At 43.1% G+C, this 15,673-nt stretch overlaps 1 protein-coding gene across 1 annotated transcript in view; it reads right to left on the bottom strand.

Annotated features, from left to right (window-relative positions):
- Positions 1–11,693, bottom strand: part of TNFAIP8 (TNF alpha induced protein 8) — a 124,697-nt gene extending 113,004 nt beyond the window's left edge. The window contains exon 1 of the mRNA XM_009208939.3: positions 11,484–11,693. Within this exon, the coding sequence (XP_009207203.2) occupies position 11,484 (1 nt within the window). The 5' untranslated portion in view covers positions 11,485–11,693. The remainder of the gene's footprint in view (positions 1–11,483) is intronic.
- Positions 11,694–15,673: the final 3,980 nt, after the last annotated feature.

Here is a 15,673-nt window from a genome sequence, read left to right as displayed (position 1 = left end):
GATCTGTAGATTAAAAGAGACTTAAAATACATTTTTTTTTTCTTTATCGGTAAGACTAAACTCAGTGGGTCAGGCTGCTCATTTGGGTAATAAAACCATAAAGACATGCAAGGAAGTAATTACTATAAAAGTCAGAATGGCATTTACCTTTGGAGGAACAGAGGGAAATGTGATCAGGATGGGATGTAAGATTTTGGTCCCTTTGGCAAAGTTCTATTTCTTGACCTAAATGCTAGTGATATATATGAGTGTTTGCTTTGTAATAATTCACTAAGTTATGTACATTTGTTTTGTGTGGCTTTTTGATATTTATGTTTTATTTTACAATAAAAGTACGAAAAAAGCATTAAGAAAATCTATCAGGCATATCAGCACAGTCGCCAACTGACGGAAAAAGCTGCAAGGTGTCTCTCAGTGCTAGGTGGAAAGTGCAGGGACCCAGCAATAAATCAGACAGGAACCAGCATCTTATGAACTCTGTTTCAATGAACTTTTCACTTTGAAGGTAAATAACTGAATCTACATTGTTTAATTAAAATTTGCCTTATAACCCTTAAATTATTTTAAAAAGTGTATAACGAATGACATGCTCCAAAATACCTCAAGAGCAATCTCAATTCAAAATGACTTCTTAGAGTTGGGTGTGGTGGCATGGACCTTTGTAGTCCCACAGCTACACAAAAGGTTGAGGCGAGAGAATTGCTTGAGGCCAAGAGTTTGAGGTTGTAGCGTGCTAGGATTGCACCTGTGAATAGCCACTGCACTCTAGCCTGGGCAACAGAGCAAGACCCCATCTCTAAAAAAAAACACATATAACAAATAAATAAAATAAAATAAAAAATAACCTCTTAGATATCTACCAGAATTGCAATGAACAGCTGGGCATTGGGTTCTCACAAATATAAGATGACACATCTCACACTCCATGAGATGTGGTGTGACCAGCTCTGCACACCCCATGGTTCATCCTTCTACTATTTGTTGTTGAATGAAACATGGAGACAAGCTTTGTAGCACAACCAGGCTGGTTGGAAAGGTAACAGCCTTTGAGAGTTCACAGAAAAGGAGGGTGTTTGTGGCACTATTATTGAAGGGTAACACCCTATAGCACAAGTATGGGAGGGGAGAGCTATGCCACCAGAGTGTAAATCCCAGCATGGCCAGGCACTCACAGCATGTTACTTAACCTCCTTAAGCCTCAATTCCTTATCTGTAAACAAAGATTAACAATAGTATCTTTCTCACAGATCCCTTCTGAAGATGAAATTAAATAATGTGTATAAAGCACTCGGCACAGTACCTGCTGGCCCACCCTAAGTACTCAATAAGTGTTTGCCATGATTACTGGGATGGTAAACATTTCTGGAAAATTAAGGAACTCTCTATATGATGGATATCTTTCTGGTTGGAATGCAGGATGCCTTCTCCAAAGTAAGTAGTGCTATTTTATAAACCTATGATCTTTAACATTAAAAAATCACTGCTTCAAGATACGTCCAGTCAGTTTTAAAATGAAAAAGAGTAAGAAAAAGTCACAGCTACTAGTAATTAAGTATATGTGATTTTCAACAACTTCCATATCATTATTTGGTTTTCTCCTCCCAATTACCATTATGGGTGGTTAGTTTTAACTCCAACGAAACCTGGGATTATTAGTATCAGGAATACTGATGGCTGTAACTGGCCTCTAGGGAATGGGAGCCCAGGGTTAGTATAGGTGCTTCTTGTCCACCCTGTAACCATGCCCCTTCCCTTCTTCTATGGGCACAGCCAACCTCCCACAATAGAGGTTCTCCCTCAATGCCCAATACTCACTTTTACAGCTTCCCTTAAGGCTGTGACTCAGTTCTGGCCAATGAGGCCTAAGGAGGCTTCAGGAAAGATTTTACTCCTGGATGAAAAGGGATAAACACTACAGGAGAACCAAGTTATTGCTGCCCTCTGTGTCCACCCTTCACACACACACACATCTTCCTGTCTTAAAAAGAGGTTGGCAGGAACCTGTGATACCTGTTGCTGAGAAAGCTATTTTCTGCCCACTAAGTGGCAAGTCTGCAGATAAACATGTAACATGCTAAGGATGAGAATAGATAGAACTGATCCCTGATGACACTGTTTAGCCAAGGATCCAATCCTGAATCTACCCAATCCCAGATTGCCCTTCATATAAGATAATTTAATGTCTTTACTATCAAATCACTGTTCATTGGCATTCGCTTAACTGCAGCCTAAAGCATCCTGATTGTAATGATTTGAATTGAGTCCCTCCTGCTATGGTTTTGAAGGTGTATCTCCCCTCAAAATTCGTATGTTGAAACCTAAACCCCAAGGTGGTGGTATTAAGAGGTAGTTAGAAGTCATTAAGTCATAAAGGCTTCACCATTATGAGTGGATTAGTGCTCTTACAAAAGAGGTTGAAAGGATTACCCCAGTGCCTTTTGCCCCTCCACCTCCCGTCTCATCTACCATGTGAGGACACAGCAAAAAAGCACCATCTTGGAAGCCCAGAGCTGCCCTCACCAGACACTGAATCTGTAGGTGCCTTGATCTTGAATCTCCAGCCTCCAGAACTATGGAAAATAAATTTCTGTTATTTACAAATTACCCAGTCTCAGATATTTTGTTACAGCAGTACAAACAGACAAAGAAACACCAAAAAGTTCATATGCTGAAGCCTTAACTCCTAATGTCTCAGAAAGCAAATGCATTTGGAAACAGAATTTTTAAAGAGGTGACTCAGTTAAAATTAGTCTTACGGTGGGCCCCAATCCAATTTGATTGGTGTCCTTGTAAGAGGAGAGCTGGACACACAGACGCCAGGTGTGCGCACACACAACAAGCTGAGAGAATCTGTGGCCAGCGGATGTGAGCTAAAATATTAAAAATTTTTACTCTTCAGCCAGAAGGACAAAAAAAAAATCCCTGATGGAAACTTGGGTGTACACTAAAAAATCAAAAGCCCCACACACAGTAAGTGGGTATTTTTCTTCTGTTTTAATTTCTTCAAAAGATCATTGTTTAAAGAAAAAAATAACTATAATTTGTGGGGATTATACATATATATAGAAATAAACCATATGACAATCACAACACAAACAGTGTGGTCTCCTCAGTAGGCCCCCATATCTATGGTCTCGGTTTCCACAGTTGCAGTGTGATCATAGAGCATGCAGTCTGAAAATAGGTGAGTGCAGTATACAAGATATTTTGAGAGCAAGTGAAGAGAGAAAGACCACATTTACATAACTCTTATTATAATATATTGTTATAATTGTTCTATTTTATTATTTGGTATTATGGTTAATCTGTTACTATGCCTAATTTAAAAATTAAATTTTATCATAGGTACACATGTATAGGAAAAAGTATAGCTTATAGAGGGTTCAGAACTATGTGCAGTTTCAGGCATAGACTGGAGGTCTTGAAATGATCCTCCCTGTGTAAAGGGGAACAACTAATATCTTTTATAAAGGCAATTGTTACAGACTGAAATAGAGCCCCCAAATTCATATACTGAAACTCTAATCTCCATTATGGCTGTATTTGGAGACAGCCTCTAATAAAGAATTAAGGTTAAATGAGATCATAAGGGTGGGACCCTAATCTAATATGACTGATATACTATGAAAAGGGAGAGACACCAGGGATGTGCACAGAGAAATGTTCTTGTGAGAATGCGGCAGAAACATGGCCATCCGAAAGGCAAGAAGGGAGGCCTCAGGTAAACCACACCTGTTGACGTCTTGATCTTGAACTTCCAGTCTCCAGAACTGTGAGAATATAAATTTTTGTTGTGTAAGCCACCAGTCTGTGGTATTTTGTTATGGCAGCCCCTGCAAACTAATACACTTATGTGGTACACTATCATCACCAAAGGCAACCATAAAAAACCAGAACTTTCAGGCCAGGTGCAGTGGCTCACACCTGTAATCCCAACACTTTGGGAGGCCAAGGCAGGTGGATCACTTGAGGTCAGGAGTTCGAGACCAGCCTGGCCAACATGGTGAAACCCTGCCTCTACTAAAAATACCAAAATTAGCCAGGCATGGTGGTGTGTGCCTATAATCCCAGCTACTCGGGAGGCTGAGGTAGGAGCATCGCTTGAACTCGGGAGGTAGAGGTTGCAGTGAGCTGAGTTTGCACCACTGCACTTTAGCCTGGGAGACAGAGCAAGACTCCATATAAAAAAAAAAAAAAAAAAAAAGAGAGAGAGAGAAAAAGAAAGCAGAACTTACGAAAGACTGATTAAAGGGTAAAATTCAGTGTGGATATGCTTACAGGACTTGGGTGGTTAATCCTCTGCCCCTGCCACCTGTCTCCACAAGTCACTGCCCAACCTCCTCTATCTGCCTCATTTCCCTAATGGTGAGGCTGGAAGGTCCTGGTGTGCTCAACTCCAGGGCAGCAAACTGGGGGATGGCTGACTACAGAGGAAGGCAGAGGCCAGACCTGAATTAGTCAGTTTCATACCTGTCATTCTCTGTTCAAATATTTAAATCTAGAGGGGGAAAAAAAAAAAAGCTGTCATTCTTCTAAAATTAGTACTATGTATCATCAGTAGCAGACCTTTATTATTCATAATTTCCATGGCCCCTGTAAGAATAAATTAAAAACTGACTAAAATTCAGAAATAGAGAAGTCTCAAGTACTGGCAAAACCCAAAATGCAAAAGCAGAGGGAGGAAGTTACAGAATATGGCTTCAAAGAAAAAAAATGGTCTGTTTTTCATTTTCTCGTTTTCTACCATTATAAAATGAGGGGGACACTCTGAGAACAGAATAGATTCCTGGAGGTACCAGGACCTCAGGACAGGGAACAGGCCTGGGGTAGGGGAAACGGTCCGCTTGGCAACTCCGAGTCCTGAGTTGGGTGTGGGCTCTTCCAAACATGTGCCCCTGTTGAAATAAGGGCGCCCATCCCAGTTCAGTATCTACAAACCACCTGAGTTATCCTTAAGTCAGCCGCCATACTGGATTTATGATGTCAGCATTGTCAGTGACTCAAAGTCTAGATTTTCAACTAATGAACATTGGGCAGACTCTCCAATGTCTCTGTTTCATGGCCTTCAATTCCTGGATCTATTTGTGGGACACCACTAATTGTTTTGGTTGTTATTTTTTGTTCTTGACTTGGTTGCTTGTCAATATTTTTCCACCCAGTGAAGACCTATAAAAAGAACCTTGTTATTTCTTAAGATGGGTACACAGGTGTCCATTTTATATGCTGTGTTCATTTTATATGTTGTGTTCATTTTAATCTTTAAACTTTAAAGTCATTCTGTACTTTTAAGAGCTCTTTCCACTGCCAAAAAAAATAATAATAATTAAAAAAAAAAATCCCTACAGCTAGCTGCTGCCTGAATAAGCTTCTTTCTAGAACAAGACAGGAAAATGAGTCACATAAGTATCCCAGGCTAGGGGTTCTCAATTTGCATCAAGCTTCACTGGTGATTCTGACTTACAGTCAGGTTCAGAGCTATAAGTCCCAGATGAGCCCTCAAATACAGCACATTGGATAAGTTCAAAGTTTCATTTGGTGTATCACTTTTGTGGCTGCCCAGAAAATGATGTCCTCAAACTACCCCACCTGGGCAGAGCTTCCCTGCCAGGGAGGTGATAAGCACCACAGGTACACAGGGCAGGGAATCCTTGCTTCTTCAGGAGGCTCCCTATTTACACAGGGTCTCTTACCCTGGCAAGTAATAGCAGCTGTTCCTTCAGGCACTATCAGTCATTCCAGGTCATAAAAGCGAAGGAGCAAAGTGGCTACGTGTGTGCAAACAGAGGTCATCACCGGATGTTGGGAAGGCCTGAGCTCATTCACCTCTTCCAGGTATACTTCATGAGTCACTAGCAGCCTAATTCTGCCTCAAGACAAAAGGAATTCCATCACTAAGTGAGGACTGCTCTGCCTTTCAAGTGTAGTGAAACAGGATTTAACCAAACACCTGCCATTTTCCAGAAAACAATCTCAACCCTTTAAAGAGTGAAGAAAGAAAAATAAGAGAGTAGTTTCCTGACCACTGAATGATGGAATGAGGTACTGCACTTACTTCCCAAAGATTTACGTGACCAAAGTTTGTTCTGTAACTTTCACTCTGTCACCAACACTGTCCATGCATTTTTTTCTCAGAAGACCGTGGCATTTCTTTTCGTGTCTGCATGGGTGTGAGGGTCTGAACACAGTCAGATGAGAGCTCAGGACAGGAAAGGATGAGTGTAGTTAGGCCTACATGACGCACACCACAATCTCCGTCTCCCCTATTTTTGTTGACAGTCATGTTGTAAAAACAAACAAACAAACAAAAAAACAAACCTCATTTTGTTAAACAAATGATAAATAAGAGTAATAAATAAGAGTTGGGAATGAGGAAGTCTTGAGCTAAATGAATTTGGTTTGAAGCCAGGCTTAAAGAGGGTATTGACTGAGTGGGCTGTTGCTTACTTTTTGGCTCCTTTAAAATATTCAAAAGTCACTGTGTACCTTGCTGAGTACTGTGTTCCCAAAAGACCTTGCCCTGGTGCCTAATCCTGCAGATGCGGTCCCTGTCCTGGGCCTCCCGGAACTCACGCAACTTCCCCTGAAGACACGCCAGCCGGATTCCCTTTGCAACACCAAGGGCAGCTGTCTGTCTTAGATAATCTAGTTTCATTCACTACCTGTTTTAAACATGGGAGTTGTGAAAGGCCAACCCACTGCTCACAATTTAACTGTAATAGGTCTTTTGAAAGCTTCCCTCATGCAGAGAAGCTTAATGGGTACTATGGCTCTTCTTCGTTCTCAGGCACATAAAACTCGAATGCCCTGCTCTGGGTCACTTATCTTTGGCAGCAGTGGCAACATTTCCCTTATATAATCATGTGACCCTGCAGCTGGCAATCATTGAAGTTGTGCTACATTCACCCCATTCTCTGGGCTCCTCTGGCATCGTTAAAGGAAAAAAGAATTCATGCTAAAACCACATATGACACAAGTTACTACTTTCCCTCTCTACTCCACTGTGGCTCAGTACTAAGGCTTACTGGAATGAGACCTATTTGGCCAATCTAACCAAGTCCTCCACTTAATAGGTGCCTTCTGCACACTGACACAGGAGAGGAACATCTGCTTTAATCTGCACAACAATCCTACAACGTAAATACTATCCCCAGTTTTTACTCCGGTGAAGAAACAGGCTCAGAGAGCAAAGCAGATTGTCCAAAGCCACACAGCCAGCAGGGGCTGAGACAGGAGGTGCTGATTCCAGCAAAGTCATTGGAACCAACTACTTCTTGACTAAAGTCATCTTTATTCCCGATGTTTAAGGAAACTACAAGTGGAATTTTGAACTTAATTTAATTATCTGTTATTAAAGAAACTAACCCAGAGGTGTTCACAAGTTAACCCGGAGTCTCATTCCTGTGACCACCTCCCCGCAACCCTTGTTTTTGTTTTTAGTGGAAAAGATCTGTACACCTAGCCCCCAGTCGTCTTGACAGAAACATCACCGTGTTGGTTTTTAATCCCCCTTGTCCTGTACGGAAAAGGGCAAGCCTAGGAAAACAAGCTTTTTGGCACACACCCAGCTTTGCAGCCGGTTCTGAACCTCAGCTACCTTGGTTCTGAACCATAAACACTTGCTTCCAGAGATAAAGCAACTGCTCTCTAAAAGGATGGGCTGGGTATGATTTGATTATTGCTGAGCCTGTGACATTTTCAAACAATTCTCAGGTACCTTCTGTCTGATGTAAAACAAAATCCTATGGAATCAGGTTTGTTTCAGTAATACCACTGGTTATTTGAAACAGATGTTGGAAGAAATGTGCTTCTTTGAGTTTCTTATTGTTGAGAAAGACAAATATTTTGAATATCATTCTACTGTCCTGACTAAGGAAGTACCTTTACTTTCCTTGGTGAAACACAAGAGACTTCCAAACCCATTATTGCCATTAGCAACTTACCTTCGGGGACTCCTTCTTATCAATAGGCATCTTTCCGCAAGTTACCTGCCTTCTCAAATCCCAAGGCTTTCATGTACACATGAGAAGGGTGTGCTGTACCAGGCACAGAGCAGGAGCTCAGTAAATGCCTGCTGTGTAAATGAATGGTGCTCTCCTCCTGCAAGCTGGACTAAGGAGGTGGACACCTCCAAAGCTGAGGAACAGCAACCATAGGGTATAAGGCCACAGACCAGGTGGTTTCCAAGATGCCCCTTGGCTCTGCCATTCTAGAATTATCTACACTCCACTTGTAGCTCATTTCCTCCTCTTCAGGCCAAAATGTAGGCTAAAAATGAACTGACCTCCTTTACATTTTGCAACATGGTTCTCTGTCTTTGTTTTTGTTTTTTACCCTCTACAAATCACTCATTTTCAGCTACTGGGCAGCACAGCTGAAGTATAAAAACTTAGAAACTGCAGTTGGCTCAGACTCCGGGGCCACAGTCATCGAAACCAGACACAAGAGTATAGGAAGAAAATTCTTAGCCACAGGGAAACACAAAGATTGGGTGTTACGAGGGCCTTTTCAGTGTTTGTTGAGTTCTTGTTGTGTGCATTTGGTATTAAATGCACACAACATGCGGGCAGTATGAGGAGGGGTGAGGTGATAAAAGTTAATCTGGCAGCACACAATTCCTTCCCTTAACTTCTGTATCAGAGCCAGAGATCCCGGAGAATGCCAAAGCAGGGGAAATTGTCCATTTTGTTATCTAGGTTGGCCCCTGTGCGTGTCGCCATTGCCAAAGTCAATGCCCCTGGCACTGGGATTGTACTAATAGCCCCTATGCCATTCCCCTCTGTGAAAAAGCAGGTGGCCCTTATTTATCATCACTGTTTCTCCCCTGTCTCCTGGAGGTTATCTCATGTTCAGCCCCTTCAACTGCTATCAGGCATAAATGGAGGGCGTGGGGAATGGACCATTCTACATGATGTAGAGCAAAGCTCAATTCTGAGAACGAATGAAATCTCCAGGGTGTTACTACCACATTGGGCTATCTCCTGCAGAAGAGGATTAACTGTATCAATTAAATATGAGACCTCTGCAGTGCCTGGCACTGCAGCAGACTCAACTTTAAAGATTACCTCTGTGAAGTTCTCCAAGCCATAAGTCACATAGAAATTCACTCCTCCTCCAACTCAGCATTTCCTAATTAGTACTGTTTGGATGCAATCGTTCCTCTCCACACACCCTTTCCTCCATTTCAACAGAATGAGAATTGCAAAGAACTGGCCTCATAAAATACTCTGTTCCTGGCCTCTGCCGTGTGTTCACCCCCAGGTTTCTGCTATTCTGTTTAGGATCCCAGGACAGCCTGTCCTCACAACAGCTCAACACATACACAGCGACTCTGTCTAGCAATGTAGTCTGAAATAGAAAATCAAGAGACAACAAACATGAGATTTCTCAACTCACACCAACTTTTCTTGGTGAGTTTAAACACACTGGAACAAAAGGCACACAGAGTAAAAGTTGCCCTTAAAGAAAATGTTTAAAAGGCCCATTTGTGCAGGATCACTGTGATTTTGGTAGAACCTTGTTTTATTCATTGATTTATTAATGATTCTTAAATCATCACATAATATAGATTAATATAATGGTTTATAAAGTCTACATATGTCAATCCAAAGAGCTTAACACAACACATTCAGTATCTAAGGGATTCCTATTTTACAGAGGAGTAGGTGCTAGTCTACTTCCCTAAACTTTATTTACTCAGATTACAAGTAAAAACTCAAAAGATGGGCAGTGAATGGGGGAGGCAATTAAATGTGTATGGAAGAGAAAAGGCATCCAAAAATCCACAAAAAAGCAAATTGTGTTATTAGCTAGAATATTAACAATTACTTGAGGGCCCCTGTAGTCCCAGTTACTCAGGAGGCTGAGGCAGGAGGATTGCTTGAGCCCAGGAGTTCAAGACCAGCTCGGGCAACATAGCGAGACCCTATCTCTAAAAACAACAACAACAATAGCTTGCTGACTTAACTCCTCATGACAGATCTAATTAGACGGTGGCAATAAATGTGTCTAAGTGTTTAATTAAATGTGATAATTATTTCTTTCCTTAAAGAGAGATGCAGTCATATGTTTACACTGCAAAGCATAATGTTTCCTTAGTGAAAACAGTGTGGAAACACTTCTGTGTAACACAGGATTCAAACCAGGATAAAAATATTGGCTGCGATAAGCAGCACTTAACAGTGATTTATTAACTCTTACCTTTCATGTGCCAATGCACAATGGCTTCTTAAAGCCTACCCTTTTTGGTTATTTCCTTTGGCCACATAGCTTTGTTATCCTTACCCTCAACGAATAGTTTCTACTTAGAATGTGATTTGAGCATCTCTTAAATGGATTATTATCAAGGAAGTAGGAGAATATTCTACTTTCATAGCAAGAAAGTAGCAAGAATAAACTGAAATGTAGAAGAACTCAGAGCAACTATTAAAATTAGATAGGACCCCAGCAACCAGGCAATCACTTTATAGATGAAGAAACCATTTGTATAATACTGCTGTTATGATAGCAAAGCTTCCAATTAATTTTTTAAATGCAGAAATATGTCCTGCACTGAGGAAGTACTGATCCCCACCTCCCCCTACAAAAATAATTATGTAGGGATAGAATTATCAGTCTTAAGCAATCCAAGGATTTTCTTGTTTCAACACTGGGCACTGAACTACTGTTTGATTCTTTCCATGATTCCTCTAGGGATACTGCTCTTTCTACATAGAGCTTCTGTGTTTTAGAAAATCTGTTGGTTTAGGAATACAGTGTCACTGAAGCAATAAACATATTCGAGGTGCCTAAGCCTGTTGGGTCAGCCTGGTCTTGAAAGTGCCTATCAGTCGCCCGGAGTCCGAGGAGCCTGGGCGCTCATCAGGTGTCTTTGAAGCAGGTGCTGAGGGCTCCAGTGCCACATGTGCAGTCATGTACACACACACACACACACACACACACACACACACACACACACTTTCTTCCTCAAAGGAAGTCTCCATCGAATGATCTCAAAGCAGGGCTCTGGTCTCTGCCTGTTTTACAATGCAAGGTTGGATTACAATCTCAGGCCAGCATCTCAGTCTGCAATCTGGGGCACCCTGATAACCCGGGCAGCGCTTTCGCCAGCATGTGCGGTTACAAGAGGACGTGACAAATAGCGGGAGCCGAGTTACAAAGGGAGGGAAGGAATGAGGCTCAGAGCAGGAGGTGGTGAAGAGGTCGCCCTGAATAGGTAAGGGTTCCTGGCAAGGGGTCTTGGATCCTCAGTGCGGCACTGGAACTGAGTAAAATTACGGGGAGTTTTTTACTCCGAGGCTGTGCGCTCCCGCACACACTCGTACGCACGCCCACCTACACAAGTTGTTCAAACGCACCCACTCACACTCACACTCGCTTCCGAAACTCTCTGAGCCGGAGGCGCGCCCCAAGAGCAGCCCGCAGCCCAGCGGCGGGAGAGGCGCGCGGGGGTGTGCGCGGGACTGGAGCGCCCAGGAGCCACTTACTCGGAGGACTGGCGCGGCGGCGCCGGGACGCTGAGGCACGAGCTGGGCTGTTTGGCGGCGCCGAGTTCTCTACTCGTTCGGTGGCTCTCGGGCTCCCGCGGACCTTAGCCAAGCGCGGGTTAGAGCTGGCGGGAGAAAAGAAGCCGGGGACCAGGGGCGGAACTTGCAGGAGGGTCCAGGGGTGTGGCGGGCAGGCCAGGGAGGAGCCGGGAGGTCGGGGGCGGAGCGTGCAGGGAAGGAGGAGCCCAGCGGCTGGGGCTGGGCGGAGTGGGAGAGGAGGAGCTAGGGGTCGGGACAGCAGGGGTCGGGACAGCTGGGGTCGGGACAGCAGGGGTCGGGACAGCAGGGGTCGGGAGTGGCCCAGGCGCAGGAGAGCGCGGAGAAGGGCTGGGCGGCGGCCTGGGAGCCGGACTGGGACCGCGAGGCCCAGATCGCTGGGGCGCTGGAGAACAGGACCCGCTTGGGAGATATGCAGAGGATACGCTATTCCTGAGCCCCTCAGTTTCTTCCGTTGCAAAAATGAGACGCCAACCCTCGTAGTGTGTTGAGATGGTAAAATGGGGCCATACACATGTGCATTGTGCCTTGCACTTAAGAACGCGTGAATGTTAGTGTCTGCTGCCATCATTATTGACTATTACCATGATGATGATCCGTGAAAGCCCCTAAATTCCGCCTGCTCTTTTGCTGTTCATTTTCTGCTGGCGTGAAGTCTACCCGATGATAGCTGACGCACTCCTGATTCCTGGTTTACATTGGCGGGCAATGCAGGGCTTCCTCTTGGAGTTAAAGACTCATTGGCTCCTGGAAAGTCCTGGCTCTCTGCCGCCCCCGCGCGGACTTAGCTGTGACTGTCCTTGCCTGGGGAGCCGAAGGCTTGCCCTTCTCAGGGGCCACCCGAAACTGCCAGGACGGAGTAGAATCTGGATCTTCAGTCTGTTGAGGGGCCCTGGCCTGGGGTAGCCACTTTCAAGGGCCAGGGACCTTCTGGTGGGAGTACGATGTAAACATCAATTAAGCCCCTACTACATGGCAGCAGGGCACAGAGGGCTGGGAATATTAATAATACTGTAGCAAGACTAGCCACAGACAAAACCTCTCAGACACCAAGTTGGAAAAGGAAGGGATTTATTCAGCTGGGAGAATTGGCAAGCTACTGCCCTAAAATCCGAGCTCCCCGAGTGCACAATTTCTGTCCCTTTTAAGGGCTCACAACACTAAAGATTTTACATGAAAGGGTCGTGATTGATTTGAGCAAGCAGGGTGAACATCACAGGGGCTGCATGCACCAGTGGTCAGAGAAACAGAACAGGGCAGGGATTTCCACAATGTTCTTCTATACAATGTCTGGAATCTATGAATAACATCGGTTTCTAAGTTATGAGTTGATTTTTAACTACTGGGTTTAGGCCAGGCAGGCCCAGGCCTGGTTTCAGGTCTGGCACCGGCTGCCTGTCTTTAGTTTTACTTCCTTGTTTTTTTCTTAAAACAGGTACTGAGTATAAAACAATGTAAAACAATATGAAAGGGTCTCTCTCTTTCCTCATTTCCCCCCTTTGAGACTCTCACTTTTTATTATTGGGAGGTCTCACTCTTATTTTTGCTACTTATGTCTTCTTGTGCAATAGATTGATAGTGATTCATGTAGTACACTTGTGCTGAAGCAAATATTTTGGTGAACTAAGGTAGGAATGAAGCTTTTTTATCATTTGAAGAAGTACAGGTAGCAAACAGGGGAGCAGTAAGCAGGTTCTTATTACTATTATAACTTCTATTGTAAGAGTTTTAAATCCTTCTAGCGCTGGGAACTAATTTTTAAGCTTGGCTTCAGGGTTGAATTTGTGCTACACTTGTACAGGCACATGTGTCAGTTTTGTCATATTTTTAACTATGTCTTTAACTACTTGCCTTTGATTATCTATGTGTAGACTGTAATTAGTAAGGTTAAATTTCTTATAGACCTCTCTTTCAGCTGCTAGCAAGTAGTTGAGAGCCAATCTATTTTGATAGATAGCATTTCTTACCTGAGTTTCTTGCTGGGCCAGAATAGTCAAGGCTTGACCAGTTTTATTAGTGATGATTTTTAAAATAGCTTGCAACCATATGATTCAGTTGAGCATGTAAATGGGGGTCCAGTATTCCCATGAGCTGTCTTGTATCTAAGTGGCAGGACTATAGTATTGTATAATTTTTAGGAGGTCATTTATCACCTTTTTAATTACCTATAGCTATGCTTCATTTTCTGCGGGAAGCATAGACAGGGAAGCCCAGGAGTTCGCCTCATTTTATGGGCAGTAGGAAGAAAGATGGTTTAATAGTGCCAATAACACAACCACCTGTCCACTGGTCAGGCAGCTTAGCGTAGGCTTTATGTCTACATATCCAGTAAAACCCGGTGGGGGCAGTCCAGTCCTGGTGGAATTCTGGGTGGGTCCAGACAGTCTGCAACCTTGGAAATTTACTGAATGAATCTCTTTCTGTGTAATTGGAACTCCACCATGTAACTGGTTTTTTTTCAGTACCATTACACAATGTTTGCCCCAGACAACTAAGTCATCCTACAGAATGAGTGAATTTTTTTCTTTTTCTTAGCCATGCAATATTGTCCAATAATTAAGACTTTTAGAACCTAGAGATGATCAGGGTGATTCTTTTGGTCCAGGAATTCATCAGAAACTGGGTCTGTAGGCACTAATTATCGGACTTCTTATGGCCATTGATCTCCTATTACAGTTTTTTGACAAACATAACATGAAGTGACATTTAGAGACTGGGCTACATGCTCGGCTAATTGCAAAAACAAATTTCTGGTTTTTCCTGGAGTCTCTGGTACTGGCACATTTAGTTTATCGGAGAAAGTCTGAAATACTTGTTCCGGAAAGAGTTTACAAACCTCCTCTTTTACTGAGATACTTACTTTAGGACCTAGTTCTTTTCTATTGATGCCCAGAGATACATGTTCTCCTTTTTTTTTTTTTTTTTTTTTTTTACCTTGGGTTTAAGGGATTTGTAATTATTAATTTCAATGGGGTTGCAGCTTCCACTCATACAGGAGGGGCTGCCTTCTCCTTTTTGGAGCTAAATAGGATCTTTTTTATCCTTTTTTTAAGTAGTCTAGATGACACAAGAGCAGTAATTACACACGTTTGCACATGTGCTTAATTCATGGCAGATATACTTATTTCCTGCCGTGTAACCTTTTTTTTTTAATTTAAAGAACTGCAGCTTATTCTATGCCGATTGTTATTGATAGTGGCACAAGCATTAAATTTTAGGGTTATATGCTTGGAGACCCCTCTTTCTTCTGTCCTAGCTATTACTTTACTTGTGTCGCCTAGAAAAGGACCAGTTCTTAATTTTATTTTTAAAACTGTTATCATGGGAGGCTTAAAATGGGTCATAACACACATCAGATTGGTTATTTCCTGGGCTACATACCTTGGATAGAATAGCATTTTACAAACAAGTTTCTTTTAGAGTCCTGGTACACTTATAATAACCATAAAATAATAGTACTGTAGCAATCTTTTGTCCTACCTCAGTGACTTGATGTATATACTGGGAACAGCTCTCAGTCTGAGGAAGGTCAGTTGAAGTCCTTACTGTGTAAGTCCAAATTTTAAGGAAAATGAGTCCCGCGATGAGTTTCCTCACGCTTCGGCCGTGCGTGGACCAGTCAGCTTCCGGGTGTGACTGCAGCAGGGCTTGTCATCTTCTTCAGAGTGACTTTGCAGGAGCTGGTGAAGCTGCTCCGATCCACATACAGCTCCCAGCCTACTGATGTTTAAGGATGGTCTCGGAGGTTGGGCTCACTAGAATAAACTGAGCCCAATACTTCTACACAGTTATGTTTAACTGGGCTCTCTGATACCAGGAGCAAGGTGGTGGGGTTTAGGGTGTTGCAAATTTCAGTGGTTATACGGGGATTTTCACAGAGCAAGCTTTGGTATCTAATTAGTCTAGCATTCATTAGTTAATGGTGTCCTTTGGTATTTATTAAAATTACCACAGCATGGGGGGACTTTATGTTTAGTTTTTACCTAAGAGTTAGCTTATCTGCTTCTTGTGCTAACAGGGCCGTTGCTGCCAGGGTCCTTGGACATGGGGGCCAGCCTTTGGAAACCCCATCTAGTTGTTTTGAGAGATAGGCCACTGGCCTTGGCCAGGGCCCTACAGTCTGGGTTAAAACT

Source organism: Papio anubis, chromosome 5, assembly GCF_008728515.1.
Source record: "Papio anubis isolate 15944 chromosome 5, Panubis1.0, whole genome shotgun sequence".
Taxonomy (NCBI): Eukaryota; Metazoa; Chordata; class Mammalia; order Primates; family Cercopithecidae; genus Papio; species Papio anubis.
This window is presented reverse-complemented; position numbering and strand designations above follow the sequence as displayed.